Here is a 27,631-nt window from a genome sequence, read left to right on the forward strand (position 1 = left end):
ATTCTGCACTTGTACTTAAATGCATCACATCAACATTTCAAATATAAACTTCACCATTCTAATAGATTCAAAAATAACACTGCTTAATAAACAGTTTAAGCTGCTGTTGAAAAACAACTTCAGTAAGAACTCCATTTAATCCTTCAAAAACTCCATCATTGGCTTGAATTTCTTAATGATTTGAGAATTATAAGAGAAAGTTGGCACACAATTAACACAAATTAGTGTACACAATTTTTAGCTTCAAAATTTCACTAAACAACTCATAATCAAGTGAATGTGCCAATATTTCGTGAATCCTTGCAACATTCTTCAATATTTTCAGAAATTATCATCTCATCATCTCTCCCCCACACTTAAATTTGGGCATCCTAACTCATCAAGGATATTATCCACACTCTCAATAAAAGAATGACAAGCAAAGACGATCAAAAGTTAGAATGCTTAAAGAAAATTGTGAGAAAGAAATTAGAATTTATGAGGGAACAAAAACAAGAATGACAAATATCCTTCCTTTCCATGCATACATATGCTATTGTGACTTTGAAAAGAAGCTAAGCAAGTTCTAGAGTTTCAATTCCTATGAGTGCATGTCACGCAAAAGAGAATAATAGAGTATAGGCTTGTAGTGGTCCTCACTAGATAATTTTCATGCAATCATGCTCAATTGATCAGAATGGAATCCACCACCAAATTAACCAACATCATGTAAGAAAAGCATCCAATCATGTCACATGACCTAAAATTGATGGTCCAATTTAAGAAACTTTTACCATCTTGAAAGTATTACTTAGAAAATTCTCATGAAGGATTTTATTCAAAATGAGGTGCTATGTATATTAAACAAAATACAAAGTGTAGAAGCAAAATGCAAATGTAAGAAAAATATAAAACTAAAGAAAGTCACTCACAAAGAATTTATTAAAGCAAAAACTAAGCACAAGCATGAATTAAAAGGCAAAAGAAAACTAAATTAGAACCAACTCCCCTTTCATTTCCCGGTGGTTGAAAAAGATTCAAAAGAAGAAGCCACCCCGGAAGTGAAGTAATCATGGTTCTACTCAAATTCTTCCTATTAATCCTTTTTCCCTTTCACCATTCTTTTTGGAGGTATGAGGCGGTTCAGTTCAAGTACCCACTCCGGAAGTTTTATTTCTCCTACAACATCAATAAAAGAAAACACATCCCACACACATGTGAGATACAAAGAAAATAGGAGAATATTAGTGTGGGTTAAAGATATTTCAAGAAATGAATCACATCTAATAAAGTCAACATTTGGTATCTCTATTAAGTTTTCTGAAAAATCACAAAAAATGTTCACCTTGTCATGTTGAAAGGTACCTGGAGTGGTGTTTATTACCTCCTCCTCATCAACTAATGGCTCAAACTCCAGTTCTGGTGAATGTTCAGCTTCATGTAGTGATTCTTGGGTGCTTGGCTCCATAGCACAAGTCCCTACACTTACATCCTAATGATCATCAAATCCAGGTGATTCTTGAGGTAATGCTTCCAATAAGCATTCCCTTACACTTAACTTTTCTTCATCAATTAAATCTTCATTTCCTGCATCTTCAACAACATCTAAAGCAACTCTATTAGTAGAATCAGAAATTTTAACAACTACATCATCATCACAAATTAAACTAGAAAATTCTTATGAATAAATGAGAGTAGGGTTAGGCCTGACAGAATCTCTACTATCCATCTCCTCACTGGAGTTCTGTGCTTGTAACTGATTGATGGATGACACAATTTGATCTAATTGACTCTAAATATTTTGTATCCTTACAAATTGTTGCTCCTGATAGTCTCTCATTTGTTGCATAATTCCATTGAATTTCCAAACTGACTCTGTAAATTGTTCTTGTACAACCTCATACTGATATTCAGGCGTATAAATTTCAGTCTGAGGCTGATAATAATAACTCTGACTGCAATATCCAAAATGCTGATAATATGGATCCATTGTAAAGAGAATTTCTTGTTCTTACACTGAAATACTAGCAAATAAAATCGGAAGACTCTGGAACAAATAAAATCAAACACATGGATATATAAGCATGAAAGCAATCAAACAACACAAATTTTTTAAAGTTTTCCAAAATAAAGAACAATCCTAAATTATCAAACACCGTTGTCCCCGACAACGACGCCAAAATTTGATAGCCTAAAATATATTAAATGTCACGAATAGGCTTATCAAATTAACAAATGTATATTACATGAACGCCTTAACTACACAATAATGTTGTAATAACGAGCCCAGGATCGAACCTCGAGGAACCAACGGTAGGATGTAATCTAGGATTATATTTTATTCCTATTTTTGGGGGTTTTAATATAAAATGGAGGAGTTTAAGCCTTGAACCTAAATCTAACAAATGACAAACAAGTAAATAAGAAACTGATCTAATGCATAAATGAAACCTAACTAGGTGCCAATGATTAGTCCAATACGCATTGTCACACTACGTAATAAATTTCATCATCAACACACTTAAACTAAGGTATAAAACAGTAAGACAATAAGGAAACCTGATCTAAGCAACCATGTATTAAGCTAAAGCAAGATGAACAACTACTTCAAAAGCAATTGAAACTAAATTACCCAATGCACTTGAATTCGAACAATTAATCTTAAAAGAACTATGGTTACTGAATCCAATCTAACCTACAAACAAGCAGTAAACAGAATTGTAGATTCAAAATGAACAAGAATTGCAAACAATCAAGTAGTTGCACAAAACTCGGATTGTAAAACTCAAATAAAATTGAAATTGCAAAAGAGAAAATCAGATCTGAAGATCTGAGCTAATTCAAAAACAAATCAAAAGAAAACTAAACAAAACAAAAGCATTCCACAATCCAAACCCGTATCCTCAATCCTTCCTCTCTACCGTAAAGCAGATCTGCCTCCGGGAACACCCTTCGGGCCATCACTGACAAAGAATCAAACTCACAACTTCATTCAGGAGAAATCCAAGCTACTGAGAACGCCCTAACCAGCTCAGATTCATCCGAATGCTCCAGTCGACGAAGAAACAGAGCACTCTCGCCAATTCGCAAACACGAGGTGAAGATGAAGATGGATTGTACTCTAGAGAATCGGGGAACACCCTCAACAACTCTAGAGTGAATGACAGAAGCTCAGATCGAGGAACACCCTCAAATCTGGCTTGGATGAAGCTCACGGACAGCAAAATCACGACCAGGGAACGCCCTCAAGTCGCTCCTCTATGCTTTGTTTGTTGGTCGCCGGATCAATAGAAGTTCGCCGGAGATGAGTAGGGATGAAAATCGGATCTAGAAATGGAATGGGAAGCTGCAGCGGGGATGAAGAAGAAGGCTGAACAGTGGCGGTGTCGCGGAATCGCCGAGCTCCCAAGAAACCCTGTAACTTCTCAAAGCCTTTATACTCTTTTCAAATCTGACCGGACGACTGAAATTGATTTGGAGCTTGATCAACGATAAAAATTCACTAAAAATCAGATTTGAAGGTACTGATCTTGATATAGGGTCTGGATCTACTCTCCCTTAGGTCGGATAGACCAGATCTTCACTGGATGACTTAGATCTATCAAATCTTTGATGAACGACCCATAATGCACTGTAGCTTGATCTTCTCGTTTAAACTATGATTTGAGCACAAATTTGATTCAAATAGATCCAAATCTAAGATCCTTTGATGCCTACGAAATAAGAATCATATATTAGCATCAAATAACACGAAAGTAAAATAATTTACAATTAGGTCCAAAATCGATACAATGCATAAAATGTGATATAACCATGATTTAAACCTATGAAATCAACATCAAACCATGCATATATAAATCAAAATAATACAGTAAAATAATGGTTATCAATGCTCAGCCTCTATCTAACTCATCTAAACTAAGTTGTCAAACTACAACTCCCTCCACTTGAACTTATTTGTCAAGCCTTTTGCTCCGAACTAACTCTACCTGGACTTGATTCACTTATCATCTAGTTAGGATTTTTGTTTGTCAAGCCTTAATCACTTGGACTTGATTCACCAAGCATCTAGGTAGAAATTTGTCTATCAAGTCTAACTTGGACTTCATTCACCTAGCCTTTAATCAAGACTTAGCTCATGTCTGCTTCTTAATTAGGACTTTAGATGTATAGTTCTACTAGGACTTGGTCACTGCTTGGTACTTAACTAGTACTTTATCACGTTTCAAGCAACTTACACCTGCATATTTGATATAATTTGTTAGATTACAATTAACTTAATTTTAACCTTAGTTATACATCGAAAACTCTAAATTAAATGTTGTGTACCTAGCATTAACAAAACTGAGGGAATTTGAACCATATAAAAATTAGGTGTTGTATATGTGTTCTATTTTTATGTTTGTTTTTGTTATTTTTCGCTATACATTAACCTTTTGTAGACGAGCATGCAATCAATAAAATAATTACCGGTTCCAACAATCACTAGTGCCTTGTAGATCCAGTAGGGTCTCCTTGGGACGGCTTAGTGACTAGCGCATGAGGTGTTGTCACCATGAGATATGAGGTTCAAATCTCGATAAAGTCGAGGTAAATATATTTCTTATGTACTAGTCATTATTCTAAAGGTTAATAGTCACCCGTAATTTACTTTCTTCATGTTGGCCCTTGGACGAATTGATAGGAATATTGGGAACGAGCGTATTCACCTTTTGTCACTATTATAGATCCAGTAGAAACCAATAAACTTTCAGTCTCAAAGAACAAAATTATTGAAAAGTTTGGGGGTGTGACAATAAAAAAGTGGTTAGTTTATCCTTAACATTTTTGCACATCTAGAATTTTATATTTCAAATTGCATTATATATATTTTTTACTTGCATTACATCTCATTAGAATACAAGATTGAACTTCTCTGTATAATTAGAAAATAAGTAAGATGTTAGAAAAATATATCGGTTCAGCTACTTTGATTGTCATGCTAAAAATAATGCTAGAAAAATATTGTATGTTTTTTTTTATTTATTAAAATAGGATACACGTTCAATCAGATTAATGATAATTTTCTATTATTTTTGTTAATTCATTTATGGTTTTTTAATCTGATTGGAATATCTATCAATCACCTAATCAAGAGACACAACTAATCAAGAGACCCAACAGTCAAATTTGAATTGTCGACTTATCAATTGATGGAAGTCGCTTAATCTATCGATTGAAGGTGTCAGATTTACATAAGAAGTTTAGGGTTTTAGTTGATTCATATCATTCCTCTTCTTTTTCAATGGCCCTGCCTTAGTATCGATCAACTCAACTTGTACACATAATAATCAATTGATTGAATAAACAATTCATTTGACTCAATTTGTTCACATCTTCAATTAATTGGGTAATGGAAATGAATTTACCATTTAATTGAATAGAAAGGTTTTTCTTTTATTCTAGTTGATTGTTTTTTCCTCTCAAATTTTAACATTTTTTTAAAAAAATGGTAGTTGCTATTCTATCAACTAAAATAGAAACAGTGAATAATGTGTTTATTATTTATTTACTATATTGTTAATTTTATAAGTTAATGAAACAAATATAATTATTTTATACTAAATTTTACTATTTATTTTATGAATATTCTGCATTTTGACTAACTAATTTTGATGAAATTTAAAATAAAATCATGTTAATATTTTTTTTCACACCGAAAATAATTTCAAGATTTATTATTAATTTCTACAAACACATCAATAAGAGATTTAGAGTTCAAAACTCAGCTGCGTGCATATATATATATCCTCTCTGATTCGATCCGATTAACCTCTTCGATTTCTGGCACTCTCCTCTGTTCTACTCTTCGATTTCTAGCACCGTCGCACTGGCACACATCCCATCTATATGCTCGATCCTTTCCCTTATCCTCTCTTTGTTATGGTTTGGCGGCGGCCTCGTAGCGAGGTCTCGCCTTAACCGCGACCTTACAGTGAGTTTGGGGGGCTAGGCGCAACCTCATAAATGTGCCCTAGTAGACTTGAATTCACCATCTAATTGAAAATTTTGACTATGCCACTACATGTGTGTGTATATACACACACATATGGGACGGAGTAAATACATCCATTATGTGCTAGTCACTATACTAAAGACTAGTAACCGCCCGTGATTTACCTCCTCCGTGTTGGCCCTGGGACGACGGATTGACGGGGGCGCTGTGGGCGAGCGTATTCACCTTTTTACCACAATATATACACACATATAAGATTGATATGCTACCCAACTCCTATGCCTTGATTGAGTGTGTACTCGGATGTCTATGAGAGTCGCGGATGGGAGTTGCAGATGGGAGTCGCGCATGAGAGTCGAGTAGCATAATAAATAAATAAATAAATAAATAAATAAATAAATAAATATATATATATATATATATAAATAAAATAGAACGCCCTTTTAAGAAAAAAAAATCAAAATAAAATACATCTTTAATAATTTGAAAAACATGTGTCCTTAACTTTTGCCATATTAAATTTCTATCAAACTGCTCAATAAAAATTGTTATTACTAGGTCAATATTGAATTTTTATAATTGATGGATATCTATTCACATTTTTTTTTATTAAATCTTAATTACAAATTTTAATTGATTATGGAAGTGGAAGAAGATAAAGAGTTTTTAGGAAAACAGAAAACGCGCGAGGAAGGGTAATTTAGGAAAAAAGCATGGGCCGAATTCCAATACTCCCGAACTTTTTAATTGTATATTATATTTTAAAAATATATTTTACCGAATTACAATACTGCCCTCCTTTTGCCAATTCTTCTTTTCAAAATCGCTTGAGCATTTGGACAACTTTTGCTTTGCTGCGTCTCCTTTTACGGATTCCATTCGGTCTTCTTCCAGCGGAGCGATCACTCGAGTTCAAGAATTGGAAACAAAGCGAAAGACAATCTAAACTTTGCTATTCCAAAGATTGCTGCTGGCTTTGTGATCACTCTCTATCAGGTTTTTCTTGTCATCGCGCTTTCTTGCAGGATAATCTTTTATCGTGCAGTGTTGTTGGGGTTTATGTCGCATTGTTCGTTCGGCTCTGTATTTGCTGTTCGCCATCTTTTATTCGTTTTTTTTTTGTTTTGATCGATATTGGGAGTTTATGAGTCTTCTTCAGTGCGCCTTTTGTTTGTGTTTTTTTTTCTCCAAAGATTTCTTTTGTTGCTATGAGGGTTTAAGTGTTGCTTACTACTAATCTATTGTGGAGTGAGACGACGGTCCTCGGTAGGTGAGCAATCTTGCCGACGACACGGAACAATTGCAATCTTTGGAGACGTCCAATAAAATAATTGTGTAAGGTGATAGTGGATTTCTTGTACCCTAAGTGCATTACGAATGAGTTTTGGTTCAAAAATCTTTCTTGCATACGCTCAGGAATTGTTGTCCAAGTATTAAGATGTAAAGGCTTCTTGTTGCTCATCTGATCCAGTTCCTTTCTGTTTAATGATCAAGGGCAGAAGATTGTAACTGGAACTATGGGATTGAGGGTGCTCTTCGGTATGACTTTACTTCTGGCTCTGTCTTTGTTGCTTTACATGCCAACTTGCAGAGGTTACACAAACGGACAAGATGGTAATTCGTTTTATTGCGATATCTTATGCTTATCTGAACGAGTTATTCTGTTGAGGTTGCTACTAATTCTAAGTATGTACTGAATTGACACATTGTTTTCCTTCTTTTCCTGCTACAATCTCATTCAGTTTTTGCTATAAATTCCCTGTATTTCACATTGGACTTCCCTCCTCTTCCTGGATGGGGAGCATTTGGTGGAGACCCCTGCGGTGAGGGCTGGCAAGGAGTTGAGTGTGTTGACTCAAGCATTACTGCAATGTAAAATTCCAAACTCTCCAACTATATTTTTTGTTATCATTGTTTGCTTCATCTAATTAATTTCTATTATGATAGAGTGCTTAATGGTGCAAATTTGGCCGGACAATTGGGCGATGAGCTTTCATATTTTACTTCACTTATAACCTTGTGAGTGTGAATGCTAAAAGTGTACATATTTTATAATAATGGAAAGACATTTTTTCCTTTTTTTTTTTTTGCTGTTTGCAAGTGAATTTCACAAGAGACACCATATTCTGCATAACAATGGCTGATAACTTCTTGGTATTAACATCTATCTTAGGGATCTGAGTGATAACCATATTAGTGGCAGCATACCAGGAAGTTTACCTGTAACATTAAGGAGATTGTATGTTGCTATTTACCTTGTGTAATTGTTTCATATAAATGCATGAAATGAATGACATTTCCCTTTTTGTCAGTTTTCTTTCAGACAATCAGTTCACAGGAAGCATTCCAGGTTCACTATCCAATCTGACTCTTTTATCAGACATGTGAGTTCATCAGTGTTTGCATGCGTACTTAAGTGTAACAAGGTTTGTTATTAATGTGGTACTAATTCTTTCCCGTTGCACTTTCAGGTCATTGAATAACAATATGTTGTCTGCAGAGTTGCCTGATGCTTTCCGGGCTCTCACTGGATTGATAAACTTGTAGGTGTCTCTCATTTCACTGCAAACTAAGGCGTGCCATGTCCACATTGTTATTCTTTTTTGCTGAAATAGGGACATCTCACATAATAATTTGAGTGGCCAACTTCCACCTTCTATGAAGGGCTTGTCTTCTCTCACTACATTGTAAGTTTTCTCACTCTCGTTAGGATTACTTTCGTATTTATTTATGAACATAATACTTAAAAGATTCCTTTATAGTGCAGGCATATCCAAAATAATCGAATATCTGGGATTCTTGATGTTTTGCAAGATCTTCCTCTCCAAGATTTGTAATTTCTGCATACACCTCTCTTTTATTTCCATAATAAAATTAAGAATGAGCAAGAAGAAAACATACAAATAACAATAAATATCTTGTTTATTTATACAGGAACCTAGGTGGATATTACTAGGAAGAAAGAAATCGATATCATTTATCTAGTTGTGATCCATTCATATAATCACCATTTGTTGTGGTTTGCTTTTCTTTTCTATGGTCAATTGCATAATGGAGTATTATGCTAGTTATTACCATACAATGTTCTTGGATATGTTCTACAAGACATATTGTGGGAATTTTCTCCTTGCATGCTTTTCGGCTGTAATATTAGCATCAATTTCAAATGAGATTGTATTTTTTTTTCTTTTCACATTGTTTTTACTTTGAAGGACGGAAAAGTGAGTGAAGGGAAGGAGAGAAATAAAAGAGGAAAAAGATAACTTCAGTTGTTAATTTCCAAGGAAAGCAGAATTGATATAAACAGAGAGGAAATAACACTTTTTGTTAGCTTTTGTTCTGCTCATAATGAGCAAATGAGAAACTTAAGAAAAAAGAGGATTTGTTGGTTGCAACCAATCACTGACCAATGATCAGCAATTGTTTATTCTTTATTTTTTCCTTACCTGTATTTCCTTCCTCTCTTTCCTCATAGTTCAGATGTTTATTTCCCCTCCTCATTGCACTTTCTCCTCATTTATTTTCTTTATTTATCCTTCCCTTCAAGTAAAAACTTTATTATTAATGCCGGAGCACTTTGGAAGTCTTTGCTATTAGAGAAAAATAATCTTCTTTTAGCCATTGATGTTCTTGACAAATTTCTTCTGTTACTAGGATTTATTTTATTCTAGGATCTGAGCAGTAATTCAAAATTTGGTTTTAGATTAAAAGTCATTGCACGCTCAAAATAGTATTGTAGGGTTCTAAAAAAGGGCATGGATGATAATGAAAGTTTTATACAAATTTGATAGTCAATAGACAGTGAACTAACCAGTGAGATTATATGTTGATTTGGATCGAACACTCCTAAATATATGAATACTCCAAGCCTCTAACATTTTCCATTCCATTTGTAGCACTGAAATGACCACTCTTAACCTTAGTATTATTTTTTTTAAATTGATTTGTGAAATAAACCTAGGTTTCTGACAATATTTTTTGTTTATTAACCCAGGATGCATTAAAAATTTATGTTTAAAAAATTGCTAAAACTCTTAAGATAAGGTCTTAATTTCCTTTAAATCTTTATAATATAATTCATAATTACAATTTGAATATCCTTAAATTTTTTTCAATGCCTAAGTTCTCATGTGCCATGTACACTGCAACAGATTTGAAATTTTACTGATTATTTGACTTGGACTTGATATGTGACAGAAATGTAGAAAACAATTTGTTCTCAGGATCAATCCCACCAAAGCTGCTTAATGTTCCTAATTTCAAGTGAGTGACCTATGTTTTTTGTCTTGTTTTTACTTGGTATTTCAATATTATTTCTTGTTCAAATGTAAGTTTTAGGCATATAATTCTATCGCAACATTCTTAGATATGATCGCATTGCTTGGATGCCCTTTTATTGTTGGAGGGATTGAAGGAAAATTTATCAAATTACATGTGTGTCTAATGTTTGAAAATACTAACTATAACTCTACAATTGGATCCTTGCTACAGGAAGAATGGTAACCTATTTGATGCCAATGTTATTCCACCAGTCATGGCCCCACCAATGGTATCACCTTTTCCTCAACCACCAAATGTCGCAATGGCCCCTTTCCCCTCTTCTGAGGCTCCTATTCAGAGTGGTGGTCAGTTTTCAAGGCATAGTAAAATTTCAACAGCAGAATTGGTTGGATATTCATGCATGGCAGTGGTTGTACTAGTCATTATTATAGCAATAGTAAAACTGTGTATATCAAAATGCAAAACAAGAAAACCCAAAGATGGAGCAACTTGCAAATGGCATGATGCTAGTAGAATTGGACAGCCGAAGGATGCTCAGATAAGTTCTGAATTTATCAGATCACATAAAGAGGGAGGTAAAATCTTGAATTTCATTTTGAAACTGTTGTTTATCAGGTAATTTGGTTCCTAATACATAATTTAAATTGCTGACATTGTTAACAGCATTTAGAAAGCCAATTCGAAGGCCCGAGTATAATTCAAATGGCCGGTCTAATGTTTCACTTCCCATGCCACCAGTGACTCGTTTTGACACAGAGAAACTTGGTATTATAGGTGAAAAGAGTCTGAGAAATCGGACTGAAACTTCGACTCCAATTTCTGCTAGATGGTTTCATGTTGCCACACTTCAACAGTACACAAACAGTTTCAGCGAAGATAATTTGATCCAAGATGGAAGATTTGGCCGACTATATTTGGCAGAATTACCTCAGGGAAAGGTTTGAAATATCATGATTTTTTCTTGTTATTGACAAATCTAGAGAATATAATTGTAGGTCTTTTCTTATCATTAAAATGATAGAAAAACTTGTATGTCTTGTTATATTTAACTAAAAGAATGAATTGTTCATACCTCATCATGTTTCTTGGAAAATGATAGTTTTGACAACTACCTCCAAATTTAATGTGTAGCTTTTATCATAGATTGGGGTGCCGATTACCACCCAAAACATGTGATTTTTTACCAATACTCATCTGGCATTGGCACTGGCCGTGGAGGCCTCCATGAGGTCATGAGGCCGTTGCAATTGTGCATGGCCTTCGCTAGGTTGCGTGGCCGCTATGACCTCACAGCGGTCACACAGACTTATTTATATGTAATTTGAGGGGGGTAGAAAGAAAGGAGGTGGATCGAAAGGAAAAGCCTAAATAAGCCCTTAACTTCTTCCTTGTAATGGGGAGGTGGGTTGTGGGTGTTGACATCTTGTGCATGCTCAAAGAAGTTGAGATGCTTGAGTCGAGCTTGAATCCTTTGAGCGTGACCTCCATCAAGATCATTTTCCATTGAGTTCACTACAAGAAGCTACAAAAAATGTGGATTCAGATTACACAATCAAGATCCTAGTCTGTGCGAAGGACTCCTATGACCAAGTCAATCGAGTTGTCATCTCGTCTTTGCCTTGATCTCAATACCATTTCCATCCTAAAATCAACCTTATTACTAGTTTTGCTCTTACATCAATGCCTCATTGGAACCAAGAAGTTTTTTTTGGGTTTTACTCAGATCGTTCCATCATTTTTGCTCAGGTTTGGGATGAAGCATTTTTGTGCAATTTGTCTTCCTTGGAACGACCCACAAGTCTCTTCTTTCATGCTTTGTGCTCTGTTAAATAGTGGAGCCAAAACACATTGCTTTGGAAGCTAAGCTTCTACAGAGCAAGCTTCTTTCCTCAGCATAAATTGACCCTTATTATTCTTCGGCTATATAGGAAACAAGGCAAAGGTTTCTTTTCAAAATTCCTTCTCCTTAATGGTAATTGGATTATACCATAATGTTTTGAGTTTTTCCACTTATTTTATATCTTGAAGATAATATGTTTCACACATGTATCTTTAAGTTCTAGGATTAATAAATCTTCCTGTACATGTCCTTTACAATGTGAAATAGTTTCTTGTTAAAAAATTATTATGGAAAACTTGTTTTTCTGTTGTGTCTTCATTGTTTTGAAAACTTTTAACAAAAAGTAAACAAAGTTTTTGAATGGTGTAGTGTTATAATAACTAATATAAAAGAAATGAGAAATATGCTGTGAATTTGGTTAATGTAGCAAGTGTTGTTCATGCAATGTTTTGATTCACTTCCTTCTGTGTTAATTATGGTAGTTTTTCCTGTTTTTAATATGGATCTTCATATATATTGTGTCCCTCTCCATACTTCTGCTGGGACAAGTTTCTCCTACTTAAAACATCATAACCAGTGCTTTATCTTCCTATTCTTTTGTATCAGTATATGCACATGCAATATGTAGATAAAAATTGTCATTTTGAATCTGAATATATAATTAGCCTTCAAATGTACAGATGTTGGCTGTTTTGAAGCTTGAGAATAGAGATTCAAACCCCTCGGAAGATAACTTTCTGAAGATTGTCGAGCGCATCTCAAGGGTTCAACATCCAAACATTGTCAATCTTGTTGGTTATAGTGATGGCTATGGCCAACGGTTACTTGTTTACAATTACTTCAACTGTACAACTCTATATGAAATGCTACACAGTAACGACTCTATCAAGAAGAAATTATCATGGAATGCTCGCATCAAGATTGCAATTGGAGCTGCTAAAGCTCTAGAGTATGTGCATTCTAGTTTATATTTAGCTGGATCTAAGTATGCATCTCAACATAAAAATATAATATATTTGGTTCAATGCTGAAGGTATCTCCATGATGGTTGTCAACCACCTTTAGTGCATCAAAGATTTGATTCTGGAAACATTCTCATCAATGATGATCTAGAAGTACGTGTGTCTGAATGTGGTCTTGCATCATTGCTATCATTATTCCCAGCTACTCAGGTAAGTGAAGCTGTTGAAACTTGAAAGCTCAGCTATCATTGTTTTAACATGACATCATTATATAACTGAAAATTAAGGATTATCAAGCTTTCTTATTGTTGGCCGGTTGGTAAAAATTCCCTAATACTTTGATAGATGTTCCCCTAATAGGTAATGTGTAGGTTAAGTGACATTTATATTATCATTTCTACCTCGTTAATTTTGGGAGCTATTTCCAGGTGGAATCTTGCAAAGAGAATATCTTTCATATAATCTACATTTGATGTACATAATATGCATATCAGGTCTTGAAACACTTCTTTCCACTTTATTTTCAATTAGCTAAATGCCATCAAGCTTCACAATAGAGTGATAACATTAAGATTATTTTAAAATGTTTTTAAGATTGAAGAGTGAAGTTTATTATCTACAGAGTTATGTGATTTCAAATGCATCTTGTGCTTGTTTCACAGCTTGTCATTTGAATGCACCTGATGAAATGAGAGAAATTTGCTAAGTTTAGCAGTTATGCCAGTGACTAAATTCAAACATTATTGATGGAAATTATTCAGTAAAATATCTGCACACAAGGCACAACAAATACCCTATGTATTCAATCTTCAAAAGACAAACAAAGTGAATCCAAACACTTCTTTGAACCCAGAATATGAGGATAACTTTGAGATGATCTTTAAAATCTGAAAGACTGGAGACTGAAGTTTAATTATATATAGATTTTTATGGTTTTCAAATATGCGTATTTCACATCTCACCATTTGAATTTATCCCGACAAAAACGAAAGAAATTTGATTAGTTTAGCAATTATGTCAAGTATTGGAACTCAAATAGTTCAGTAAAATATCTGCAGATTAGAGTTTGAGTTGGTTATGGTCTTATGAAAAATAATTGTTTGGTTTTCTCTTAGTTATCAGGAATGGAACCTGCCTTTTTCAGTTATGATGCTCCTGAAGTCAGTGAATCTGGGTCATATAGTGTGCAAAGTGATGTTTACAGTTTTGGAATTGTCATGTTAGAACTCCTCACAGGGCACAAGTCATTTGATAGGTATGTTTGGTTATCTTTCGGTCATTTCCTTATAGGGAGTTTACTTATATTAAATATTTGAATTTTCTGTTGGTCGCAGCTCACGTCCTTGGGGTGAGCAACATTTGGTGAGGTGGGCTAGTTCACAACTTTATGATATGAATGCATTGACAAAAATGGTGGATCCTTCAGTTGGTGGGCAGTTTGTTGTAAAATCAATCTCAAGATTTGCGGACATCATTAGTCGTTGCATACAGGTAGAATTTTTCATGAACTTATATACTAGCTTAACAATATGCATATGGACTGTTGGATCATGTCATCCGATTATTTTAGTCTCACAGGCTGCTTGACATGCTATAGATATTTTATGCACTAATGAGGAAAGCGGAAATAAGACCAATCTGATTAAATCAAGCTTCCTGATTGGAAATTAATTTGCATCACATTCAGGTAGGAATGGCAAAGTGATAAGCATTAATGGGTACTCGTGACAACCTTACATAGGTTTGAGTATGTTAAATTGGTATTTAATTAATTTCACTAAAATAGTAGATCTCATGAAGGGTGTGAGATGAAATTGGGTTTAAAAACTCAGGTAGCAAGAGTTTGAATAAATCTATTTGATTTTATAATAAATATATAAGTAGATACTTAAGGTCCTTAATGTTTCATTATTGGGTTAAGTTTTGACAAATACTCGAGGTTAGATGACCCATTTGATTGTTTATATTAGGATAATAGGATGAGTACAACCGGAGAAATGAATGCTTGTGACACATATGGATACTAAGTATTAAGTGTCTTAGACATGTGTGCGTTATATGCAATGTTTTTTCATATGTATGAGCAGTGCATTTTTCAAATATCCAATGGCAGAAGGAAGTATTAGTGCAACCGACTTCTAAGTAATTGAGATCACCCATAAATTTTGATATTTAGGCAAAGAGTTTAAGTTAGGATTGCCTATGTATTTGATATGTGTATTTTAGTGATGCGTGATTTGGTGAAATGCACATGAGACAACTTGGCACAACTAAGGTCAATGGATACCCGATGGCTTGAGGTCCATGGAGATTGGAGAAGGATGATGTGTGACATTTAAAGGTAGATCCGCTACCTTAGCGGCCCTATAGTGCCGACCCCACGGATATGGAGGGAGGTACATGCAGGTACACAGGCCATAGGAGCATGGTGGGGTAAACCCCAGGTCGTCATTTCTTGAGAATCGACCCCTGGCCATTACGCCAGAGATGTCATGTGCCCACCGTTTGCGCTACGCCCTAGGGGTATGATGTGTGACATTTAAGGTACTATAGGATGAGGAGCATTGGAGTACAGTTTTGCTTGTGTAGGCAAATTATGTAGGTAGTGTGAAGGATGACAAGTGGAGAGAGTTGAGGGATCAAGTGCATTCGAGGGACAACATGCTTGATCGAAGATGGCCTCGTAGCGAAGGAGTTGCAAAGGTATAACACTTAGCGAGTTAAGAGTTGAGACCTATACTCATGGGAGAGAGTTGATCTCAACATAGGCAGACTCAACTATTGGGATGGTCGTAATGGACGATCTAGTAGGTTAAAGGGCATCTCTAGTTGATTGGTGGTTAAATCGAGTAGTGGACTTATTTACTCTAGCTAACAAATAGACATTCTGTTCAGGGCTGGAACTCAAGTGTCAACTGTTGGGTTGATCTAGTTGACCACTGGTGGTTAAATCAATTGAATAGTGGACTTATTTACTTTAGCTAACAAACAGACATTTGGTTCTGGGCTGGAACTCAAGTGTCAACTGTTAGGTTGATCTAGTTAGGTAGTTAACTCAATCTTATCACCCACAAATTGAATGTTTCTATTTGTGCTTGAGACTATTAGGAAGTTAACTGATGGAAGCACCTAGTCAAATCAATTGAAGCTCAATCAAAATAGCTAAAGAATGTTGTTGATGAGAAAAATATGCATGACAATGGTTGGATCTGGTAATGGCGACAATGCATTTGTTGACTGATTGACGTTCGCACGATAGGATGATAGCAATAGTTGAAGACATTAGAGGGCTATTTGACGTGGCAAAGATAGACGAGTTTGGCTATTGATTATAACTACATCTTTATTACCAATCGAGCTTATAGTAATTTCTTCCTCTATTTTGTAAAGCCTCCTTGTAACCATTGGAAGCTTTTAAGAGGTTTTACCTCCTTCGGAAGAATATTTTTTGATAAGGAGAAAGTATAGAGGGGATTTCGGAAGTGACTCACCGAAGGATCATAGTCTGTGGAGTAGGAGCCTTAGGTGTTGTTGAATCATATAAATGCATGTGTTAGCATTGGTAAATTTTTTTTATTTTAATTTTGCTGCATACTCATACTTTTAATCTATCATCACAGTTACAAATACTATTCACCCCCTCCCCTATACCTATTGTCCATCTCATTGCATTGGTTGCAACTAGTGGTATTAGAATTAAGAAGCTCTTCTTTAGACTAATCGTCGGGGAAAGTATAAAAATGATGACCGACTCAAACATCCATTCACCAAAATTTGAAGGTGAATTCTACGTGTAGAAGCGACGAATGGTGGTATTTTTTAAAAGCAATTTTGATATAATGCTTATTTTGAAAGACAGATTTGAGATGCCTAGGGATGTTGAAGGAAAAGAATTGGAGGAGAATTAGTGGATGAAGAAGCAAAAAAGAAGAGTACAAGACTAATGGAAAGACATAGTATCATCTCTTAAGTGTAGGTATAGGGGGAGTTTAGCTCAGGTCCCTATTTCTATTACATTATTTACCTAACGTAAACATTGCTAAACATTAAAAAGGAGGAGACATTATTAGTGCAATTGACCCCTAAGTGATCACGATTGGTTATAGGTTTTGATGTTTCAATAAAGAGTTTAAGTTAGGATTGACCTTGTATTTGATATGTGTATTTGAATCATGTAGGATGTGGTGAAATACACATGATGACGACTTGGCATGATTAAGGTTGATGGATACCAGATAACTCGAGGTTTGTGGAGATCGAAGAAGGATGGTGTGGAACTTTTAAAGGTAGAACGAGGAGCATCAGAGTCTAGTTATGCCTATGGAGGTAAATTATGTAGGTAGGGCATGAAGGATGGCATGCGGAGTAAGTCGAGGGCTCAAGTGCATCCAAGTGATGAGAAGCATGGTCCAAGATGGCCTTGTGGTGGAGTTGTAAAGGTATAACTGATGGTGCGTTGATAGTCAAGAGACCAATACTCATGGGAGAGGGTTGATTCTAACGCATCCGGACTTAACCATTAGGATGGTTGTAATTGACAATCCAATCAATTGAAGGGTGTCTCTAGTCAATTGGTGGTTAAGTCAACTCTTTTGCAAAATGTTTCACTTTGGGGCTATTGTTGTGTTGATCGAGTTGACTATTGGTGATTGAGTTGACTAGGCATTTGAATCAAACTCAGTAGTTAGTAAATAAAATACTGTTCATAGTTAAGTTGACTTGGAAGTTAAGGGATCAATCAATTGATGGAAGCAATCTGTCAACTAAAGTTGAACTAGAAAAGCTGGAGAGAAAAAAGTTGCGCTATAATGGTCATATTGGGTAATGGCTATAATGCATCATTTGATTGATGGTGGTGTTTTAATCAATTGATTAACAACTTTAGAGGGCTATTTGAATGGGCGAAGATGGACAATTTTGAGCTAATATTCCGTAATATTCTTGTAACCAACTGAACTTATTATAATCTCTTCGTCTCTTTTGTAAAGGGTCCTTGTAACCATTGAAAACTTGTAAGAAGTTTATCCATCTTCGGAAGAATTTGGAGAAGGAGAAAGTGAAGGATCATAGGTCTTAGAGGAGCTGTGGGTACTGTTGAACTAGGTAAATGCATGTGCTAGCATTGGGTAATTGTCTTTATTTTAATTTTATTGCGTATTTGTACTTGTGAGCCGACTCCACCTAGTGGGATAAAGCTTGGTTGTTATTGTTGTATTCGTACTTGTGACCTAACATCACAGGTAGAAACGATATTGTCCCCTTCTCACTCTACTCGCTCTCATCTCATCACATTAGTCGCAATAATATCTTCTACATACTAACCATTGAGAAAAGCATACAATGATAGTTTACTCAAACATCCATCCACCAAAATTCGAAAGTGATTCTCCATGTGAAAGCGATGAATAGAGGTGTTCTTTAAAATCAATTTTCATATAAAGCTTATTATGAAAAATGATTTTGAGATGCCTAGAGATTTTGCCGGAAAAGAATTGGAGGAGAATTAGTGAACAAAGAAGTAAAAAAGAAGAGTAAACGACTAATGGAAATGCCTAGTATCATCTCTTAAATGTAGGTGTAGGAACTCATCAACTAATGAATTGAATATTTCTATTTGTGGCTAAATTGACTGCGAAGTCGACTGATTAGGGATAAGTTAATTAATAGAAGTTACCAATTAATTGAAGATGAACCAGAAAAGCTAGAGACAATAATTAATGAGAAAAAACTGCACTACAATGGTTCGAATGGCTATAGTGCAATAGTTGATCGATGGTGGTATTTAGTTAAATGATATGTGAAGATGGATGCTTTTGAGCTAATGTCCAATGCTATATTCTTGTAATCAATAACTCTTCTTCCTCTCTTTTATAAAGTCTTCTTTAACCATCAAAAGCTTGTAAGAGGTGTCTCCACCTTTAGAAGCATTTTAAGGAGAAATTATAAAGGGCATTTTAAGAGTAATCTATCGAAGGATCATAGACCATGGAGTAGGACCCTTGGGTATTGCCGAGTCACGTAAATACATGTGTTAGCATCGGTGAATTATTTTTATTTTAATTACATTGTGTATTCATACTTGTAGGCAAACATCATGGGGAGAAATGACCAACGATTTAAATTTTGTGTTGTGTTGATTGACTGGCAGAATTTACTATTCCGCTCGCTGATCTACACCGTACCGACATGGCGAGGCCGTCACGACCTCGCGGAGGGTGTTGCCCCCTATGGTGACCCCTTGAGGTTGCGACACTCGCGACAACAACTGTTATTTATTATTTATTTAATTTTAGAGGTTAAAATTTTTATTTTTTAGATGGATATTTCTTTTTTCCCACTTGATCTTTTTCTCTTTTATGCATTAATTTTTTATTTTTATTATTTTTTTCATCTTTCATTTATTTTTTCCTCCATCAAATAAAGAAAAGAGAAAAAAATATACCTCTTAAGGTAAATAGAGGAAAATCAAAATCTCTTTAAAAATAATTTTCCTTTTCCCTTCTTTATTGATTCACGAGATAAACATAGAGAATTTTTTTTAAGGAAATAAATTATTAAGAAAGATAAAAAAAATATAATATAATTTATAACTTTATAAAATATAGTACTACTAATGAACTAAATTATTATATATATAAATTGGATTTAATCTTAAACTAATTAAAATAAATCTAAATTAAATATATCTTAAGCCTACATGATGGACTCAACTTTTACTGAATAAGTATCAAGTATTCCACCAGCTAATATCAAAACATATACTCAACATTCGACATCTCAAGTATAACTCAATAATAAACATCTACAACGATCAAATATTAATAAAAATATTTTTGATTAATATGTTTTCTATTTAAAAAAGTATCAAAATAGTATTGACACAGTATGATACAGTATCAAAACTGTATCATTCCGGTTATAAACCGAAACTCTAGCACAACTTGAAATTTAAACCTTGGATATTCACTCCTCTTTAACCTTTAGCCACCTCTTCTCATTGTTTGTAACAAGAACTTTGGAAGAGCTTGATGATATAGATGTTATATGGACTATGATGGTAAGGACAAAAACAAAGCTATATCCATTATTTTTTTTTTATAAGTAAAATGTTTATATCAATGCAAGTCTAGAATACAATACCTTGTAATCTGCAGCGCTATGATATAATATCCGATCAGAAAACACTCATAATGACTAAACATGGATTTGTGCATTTCTAAAGATCCTCTCACTTTTCAACCATCCTTCATTAAAGGTACAACTATTCCTAGCTCTATACAAAATGTATCAAAGTAGACATCGCTACAATCTCCTCCGAAGAAACACCCGAAGACTTGCAACATCCGCCGATAGGTAGACATCTCTTGCCCTATATGTAGCCACTCTCGGATCCTCTGCCATAAGACCACAACAGGAAAGCACCCAAAGAAGGTTAGGTAGTGATGATGAAGGAATGTTTTCAATTTCAAGTTGAAAAGTCATGGCTCATTATGATACTTTCATCCATATAGCTGATAAGGATTAAGGAGCTTGCATTTTTTTAGTTTTGATGCACTTCTAATCATCTTGAGTTGAAGAAGGCCAAAGTTGCATTTACCAAACCAATCTCTAGGTGGTTGCTTCAGGTTATAAAGACTTCTTCAACTTGCATATAAGACCACTCTCCTAAGAAAGAGCTTGTATTCTTTTTTTGAAAAATGTTTAATATCCAGCTAGTCAAGTGATTAGTGACTGCTGAAACATCATTGCCAAGGTGATGAAAAGCTAGTATAAGTAATTTTAGTCATTGGTGAGAAGGTGCCTAGGTAATCCACTCAAAGAATTTGAGTGTATCACTTACCATCTAGGTCAACTTAGAATGTTCAGCCAATTTACAATGCCAATAGGGAATATCATTATTGTGAATACCCATTGACAACCCACTATTGACTTGGCAAGAGATAGAGTAACTCTCAAGTATCATTAGAATGTATGGCTTCTATTGTTTCAATGATAACTAGTCTCCACCTTGGATTCAAGAGTGCCTTTAAAATAATGTTACAAAAAATGTGAGGTCTAAGAGGAATTAAATACAAAATAGCTATCCCGTAAAAATGGAATGAGAAACAAAAAAAATGTGACTATCTTTTGAAAGAGCAATGGAAATATTCAAAAATAGATGCTAGATCCACAACAACAGACCATGTTGGCTGAGTTGCAGAGTCTTGTTAGATCTAAGAGGAAATAAAAAGACAAAATAGTTTGTGATAATGTAAGATAGATAACAAAAAATGGAATGAGAAGTAGAACACTTGTGAATACCTTTTTGAAGAATAATAGAAAAATCCAAAAATAGGTGTTGCATCCAAATAAGAGATTGTGTTGTGTGAGCTGTAGAGTCTTGTGAGGTCTAAGAGGAAATGAAGACAAAATAACTAGTGATAATGGAAGATAGGTAAAGTTGAATGAGAAGTAAAGCAATTGTAAATACCTTTTGGAAGTGCAATGAAAAGACTCAAAAGTATATGTTGTAACTAAAACAAGAGATTGAGTTGTGTGAGTTATAGAGTTTTGTGGCCGTCAATTATAGGCTGTTAACGGTGGAGGCCTAGTTGTGGTGAGGTAATGCAAACAAGGAAACATATTGGCATAAAAATGATAATGATTAAAGGATAAAATCATCAATTGCTTGATTTGGCTAAAAAGACACCTCCATTTCACAACTATTCTACCTTTCCACTCGACAAAATAAGCAAACACATCGACATTAAAAGGTAATGTTTGAAGAAATAAACCAGCAACCGTTTGGTTTGGCTAAAAGGCTCCTTTGCTTTGTAACAACTCCACCTTCCCACTTGGAGTCAAGTTCTCTTCGTTTGAGGAGAATAACGTAGTCAACAACAACAACAACCAAACTTTATCCCATTAGGTGGGGTTGGCTATATGAATCCTTTTATGCTATTAAGCTTTATCCCCTACTATATTATCATTTATATTTAAATAAATTTTATGGTATTTTACTGTTGCTGTCAAATCTTCTTTGGTCTTTTTCTTCCTTGTTTGATGTACACACTTCTCATAGTTTCACATCGCCTAACTAAGGGCATCTATTGGTCGTTTACATTTGAGGAGAATAATGTAGTCAAGAGTTTAATTTTATTAAAAGTTATCTAAGTCGTTATTTTTTATAATTAATTGGAACTTTTAAAAAGTTTAGTTTTTCTAGAAAAGTTTGTTAGGTTTTTATTAGGATAATTAAGATTTTATTTAAAAAGTTTATTGTTTTATAAAGAATAGGTTGTGTTATCAAATTATAAAAGGGCTTAGGATGCCATGTAATAGACAAGTTTTTGGAGTTAATACAATTTACAATTTCGTTTTCTTTAGGTAAGAATCAACAACTTTCCTATAGGTGAGGACGTATCTTTATCCTTCGCTATGCTGCGTCATGAGGTCCTCAATGGTGAAGGCTCTCATGCTAGTGATTCTGCAAAAGTATAAGATGAGATGATATTGGCGCAAAGATTACAAACACCACCATATTCATATACTTGAAAGTTGGATGAATTTGAAAAAGAAGGAATAGATTCAAAATAGCTTAGGAAAATAATACTAAATAATACTTAGATGCAAAGAAGATGATAATACTCCTCAATAGCTATTCTGATAATAGAGTCGGAGTGATCGGGATTTGAGTAGATGAATGCTTATAAGAGATTCCTTATAAGCATCAACATTATATTTAACATTATATTGATATAACCACTTGAAGATGGGATAACCAAATGAGAAAAAGAATTTATTTGTAAAATATTTTTTAATAATAAAAGAATTTAAGATGATATTTAGATGCTAGTAAATAAGAATAATTTATTAATAGACATTATCTACTCATATATAAGACTTAATTTTTCTCATTTATCTTACAAATGAGTGATGGCTATAATATAGAGGATTGACTCTAAATTTGAAAAATGATTGCAATATGGATTCTATTATATAGATGACAGTTTCAAGTGTTTGCAGAAGAAATTGGCTCACTTTCATATCATACTAAAGTGAAAAATTACCTTATCATTGTTTGTAGAAGATGATTTATGTATACTATAATATGTGTTTTCAATTAAGGTCATAATAGAAGAGAAAGAAAAATAGGAGTTGAGTGATGTAGACTCATTTCATATTGGCTTTATTGAGAATGAGGACAATCTAATGAAAGATTGGTGGAGCACTGTCGAGGTTGAGAATCCATTATTTAATGAAATAGAAGATCCACCACAACCATTTCAATTCCTTATCCAACAGATTGAAGAAGTGTAAGGTAGATGGGATGCTAATGGGGAAGATGATGACGATGTAGTTTTCGATTGGGAAATTTTATTGTTTGGATCTCATCTCAAACATTTTCAAATATTTCAACCTTAAACACAACCAAAAGTAACAAAAGGAAAGAAAAAGCTCTTGTAGTCTCTAGTAAATGAAAGAAAAATCTGCTAAATATATTTTATAGAAATTAGCTGACAAGAGAGGAAAAATTGATGGTTGATCACAATCCACTCTATATAGTCGATGAGTAAGAACTTCAATGAGAGTGATGAAACATCATCATTTTTAATACTATACTTTGTCGAGAAGTTTGAAATGATGATTACAATACACCTACTGATGTAGGAAATGATAATGGAGATACACCATGCAGATGTTAAACTTATGTTTCCTTGATTCCAATACTCCTAACTCCCAGACATGTGAGAAAAGTTATATTTATGCACCTAGGATGGTTATCATGACGCTAGAACTACCAAGACAATATGCTAATGGACTTGATATAGGGGTGATAGACAAAATGAAGTTAATGAATATCAAGATATATAGGAGAGTTTAGTCAAAATTCATTCTGATCAAGGTTCATAGTACTCTCAACGTTTTTAGGGGGTGTTTGGTTGATGGGTTTGGGAATGAGGGAATGGAATGATAGTAAAAGATAGTGTTTGGTTTGTGGATTTGGGAATGATTTCTAGATTTTTGGGAATCAACAAAACCCATATAACTAGGTGGGTTTCATTTCCATTCTCATTCCCATTCCACCTTACTATCAAACCTATACCCATAGTCATTCCCATCATTTAACCAAACGTCACCTTATTGTACCTCTAATGCACCATATAATGATTCATCATGTGAGAACTTGGAGACATTTGTGTATTCTTATCTTGTTCTTGTACTAGTTCCAATTTTAAGGCTGCCATTCTAAATCCTAATGCCTGATGGTGAATCAAGAGTTTAAAGAACATATTGAGAAACCAATATTAGTACCACAGGTTCTAAAAGAATTATTTAATTTGGGTATTTAAGAATTATGAAGTTGATCCCACAAGGATGCTACAAGAATCAATGCTCTCATAAGATGCATGACACTTCTTTTGATATTAATAAGATGGTTGTGAATTTTATAATAACTCATTGCAGTGTTCTCAGATGTTAATGGAAATAATTTCTTTTATTGGTATAAACACAGTCAATTTTTTAATACCCATATCGTATCGACACAACATAATATGATCCTAAAATTGTATCATTCTGGTCAAACACCTAAACTCTGACATGACTCGAGATTGAAACCTTGAACCTATTTATTGTAGGATACCGGGATTAGATGCTAGTATGAATGTAGTAGGTGCTTTGAACATTTTCATGTTAAACATTTGATATGGCATGGAATGTGAAATGAAGGTGTCTTCTAAAATCTGAGTTCTCATACGCTCCAACTCAGGTAAATTGTGTGCAAAAATATATATATATAATGAAGAGGAGCTTGTCGAAGTGGTTTTGCGTAAAAATAACATCTGATTTGATTGTGAAGATATCTCGATCAGTAGCAAAGACTCAGAATTAGCTCTCAGAATTAGCTAATGTGTGATCATCTTGGTGCTGAATTGTTGCAGTTGGAAGAGTTCAAATGTGAATCACATTATTGGTTGTAGAGATATCACTTTACAGATTTTGATTGTGTGTTCAAATCTTGTGGCAATTGAAGAAGCAACCAAATTGGACAAATCATTGAACACAAACTCAAAATCTGGACCTGTGGTAATGAAATTGGACAATTTGGTTGCTTCTTCATTAGTCCAATTTCATTACCACACCCTATCACATGGGAAAGTTAGTGTGCATCAATATCCCATGAATCTCTTCAGAGTTAGAAATCTTGGTAGCCTAGGTGGTGATGTTTTCCAACTAACTTTGACCAATGAATCAAACTCGAATTGCCATGACCCATGAAACATAATTCTTCCAGTTCAACTTTTCCTAGTAATTGTTATGGATCTGGAGAGGACAATAGTAGTGGTACAAGGCAATTGTGAAGTGGTTGATGAGCATTCCATTTGAATCGAGTGGCTCTATAGAGGGTTCACCAAACAGGGTATAATGAAAAACACTCTTAGTGGCTATGGAGAGATATAAATCCGTTGTAAAAAGGTCATTGCCATTGGAAGATGCTAATAATTGAGGTTGTTGAACTACTCTAGTTTGTGCTACATGGACCAATTACTCGAGATTGCATTGGAAGAAATCCAATGGCATAGGCACTCGCATAAATACAGTTTGGTTGAGGGGTGTCTGATACTCTAGAACACCAAGTAGGCATCAGGGAAGATTGTGAGATGTCTCTAATTGTGTTTGAATGTCATGGGTGTTGTGTGGGAGCAGCTTCAAGATCGTGCATAGTCAACTCTAATGGAGTAGAAGTTATGGAGTTAGGCTAAGGAAAATTGTGTTGGACTATTAGGAAATAACATTGGAAATAATTGATATAGCAAACATGAAAATGCTAAAATGAATTTATAGAGTACTAGTAGGATAAAATAAAAATACTAATATTGGAGAGTAGTTAGTTTAGCTTTAGTAGATGATGAGATTAGTTAAAATATATTGAGATTGTACAAACATGTTAAAATATGACTTTTAGATTCTATTTTAGTAAGAAGAGTCAATCTATCACAGTAAAGTGGAAGGTGGAAGGGGCACAAAGAATCAAAGAAAATTTTTTTTAGTTAATGCAAAAGAAAATCTAATTTAAATATTATTAGTGATATTGTTAGACAGATGAAGCCATGTAGCCCATGACTCTTATTATCTCTGCTTCCAAAAGGAAAGAATTTATATATTTATTTTTGTTTGTTTTTGTGTTTTCCTTAGTTTTCAAAATGATCCTATAATATAATGGTTATTTTGACAATACTTAACATCCAATAGAAAAGTAAACAGAATGTATACAGTTTATGAATCCTGTTCAATTTGCCATTTTAGCCCTAACATGGATTTGGTTCTCTCAGGGGAAAGTAGAAGTTTATACTTGAGGGTCTATTTTGATAATATTCAACAGTAGGGTGAAGTGGATAGGATTAACTACATAGGATGGGCTATTTTGACATTATTGAAACCCTATGGGGGTACTTCATTGTACTTAATCTATATATATATATACTAATTGGTGAGTTCCTTATTCATGATTCTTGTTTGCAGGAAGTGCCGGAGTTCAGGCCTCCAATGTCAGAGGTTGTCCAAGACCTTGCTTCTGTTATTTGATGTGCAAATTTTAGAGGTGGCTTGGTATCAAAACTATTTGCAAAAGTACTGTTGCTCTTGGAAACATATTAATTTAAAGAAATTAATTAGTTATCTGCAAACCTGTAAATGGAAGATAATTATTTTATTGTTGTTGCAAAATTTTTATTTGTTGCTGTCCATGAAATTGTCAATTATGTATCTTGTTGCCTTGCATATAGTTTATGCCTCAAGTCTGAAAGTGGTAGTGTTCGACTGGTCTATAAACGCCCAGAATCCTTTAACAAGAAAATTTTCCTTATTAATTATTTGACCGGTCTCTGTTTTGTCACCATTTATTTTCTTTTTCAAATTGTAAAATTTAAAATCTTTATTATCTTACCTTTTTCTCTATACAATTTAACATTTATTTAATTGGGAAGTGATATGATACAGTTAAATTAGTTACATTGTTAATTTTTAAATGAATTAATGCCCTAATAATTAGGGAGGTAAAATAGTAAGAGTCAAAACTTAAAAAAAAACAATGTTTTTAAATCTTAAAATATGTTTTATTTTTCAATATTAAAACTATAACAGTGCCTATTTTTAGGAATAGTTAAGAGATTTATTTATCTTTTCTCTACCATAATGGGCTACTCATATTGAATAACTACAATGAATTACAAGGTAGGAAGATACAAGCATTATAATTTTTTTTTTGGGGTACAATTTTAGAGTAATGATCAACGTGCTAGGGAAGTATGTAATATGCTAATAATTAGTTGTTCCTTTTTTGAATGAACATTATAAAGACAAAGGCTTAAAGTTAGGTTTATATTGTTATATTCTTATTAGTATCAAAATACCAAGTTTATAATTTAGAATGTAAGTTGAGAGAGATTATGAGCTACCTGTAATTTTGGATGTTGGGTAGTTCTTTCTCATAAGCGAAGATTTGATTGATATACAATTACTTCAAGATCAAAATCAATGATATAGTCGGTTGTTTGTCAATAGGGAATTTATTAAGACAGAAAACTCACA

At 34.0% G+C, this 27,631-nt stretch overlaps 1 protein-coding gene across 6 annotated transcripts; it reads left to right on the plus strand.

Annotated features, from left to right (window-relative positions):
- The first annotated feature begins 6,805 nt into the window (after nt 1-6,805).
- LOC122056461 (protein STRUBBELIG-RECEPTOR FAMILY 3-like) lies at nt 6,806-26,806 on the plus strand. Of its 6 annotated transcripts, XM_042618430.1 has the most exons (18): nt 6,806-6,970; nt 7,245-7,314; nt 7,469-7,588; nt 7,717-7,846; nt 7,922-7,993; nt 8,148-8,213; nt 8,287-8,358; nt 8,446-8,517; nt 8,590-8,661; nt 8,742-8,807; nt 10,172-10,237; nt 10,466-10,830; nt 10,919-11,193; nt 12,776-13,044; nt 13,129-13,267; nt 14,173-14,312; nt 14,392-14,548; nt 26,564-26,806. In XM_042618430.1, exons 3-18 carry the CDS (start codon nt 7,492-7,494, stop codon nt 26,624-26,626), a joined length of 2,121 nt encoding a protein of 706 aa, XP_042474364.1. In that variant the 5' UTR covers nt 6,806-6,970; nt 7,245-7,314; nt 7,469-7,491; the 3' UTR covers nt 26,627-26,806. The 6 variants fall into 6 exon arrangements, with proteins under 6 accessions (XP_042474364.1, XP_042474362.1, XP_042474363.1 ...); XM_042618428.1 differs by having other exon boundaries at nt 6,806-7,314; nt 7,474-7,588; XM_042618429.1 differs by having other exon boundaries at nt 6,806-7,309; nt 7,474-7,588.
- Nucleotides 26,807-27,631: the final 825 nt, after the last annotated feature.

The sequence above is a fragment of the Zingiber officinale genome, chromosome 3B, assembly GCF_018446385.1.
Source record: "Zingiber officinale cultivar Zhangliang chromosome 3B, Zo_v1.1, whole genome shotgun sequence".
Classification (NCBI taxonomy): Eukaryota; Viridiplantae; Streptophyta; class Magnoliopsida; order Zingiberales; family Zingiberaceae; genus Zingiber; species Zingiber officinale.

Coding starts and splice junctions, on each gene's coding strand:
- LOC122056461 (XM_042618428.1), top strand. CDS start 7,492: ATGGGATTGAGGGTGCTCTTCGGTATGACTTTACTTCTGGCTCTGTCT. Junction 8,518..8,589: donor CTCACTGGATTGATAAACTT/GTAGGTGTCTCT, acceptor TTGCTGAAATAG/GGACATCTCACATAATAATT. Junction 14,313..14,391: donor GGGCACAAGTCATTTGATAG/GTATGTTTGGTT, acceptor TGTTGGTCGCAG/CTCACGTCCTTGGGGTGAGC.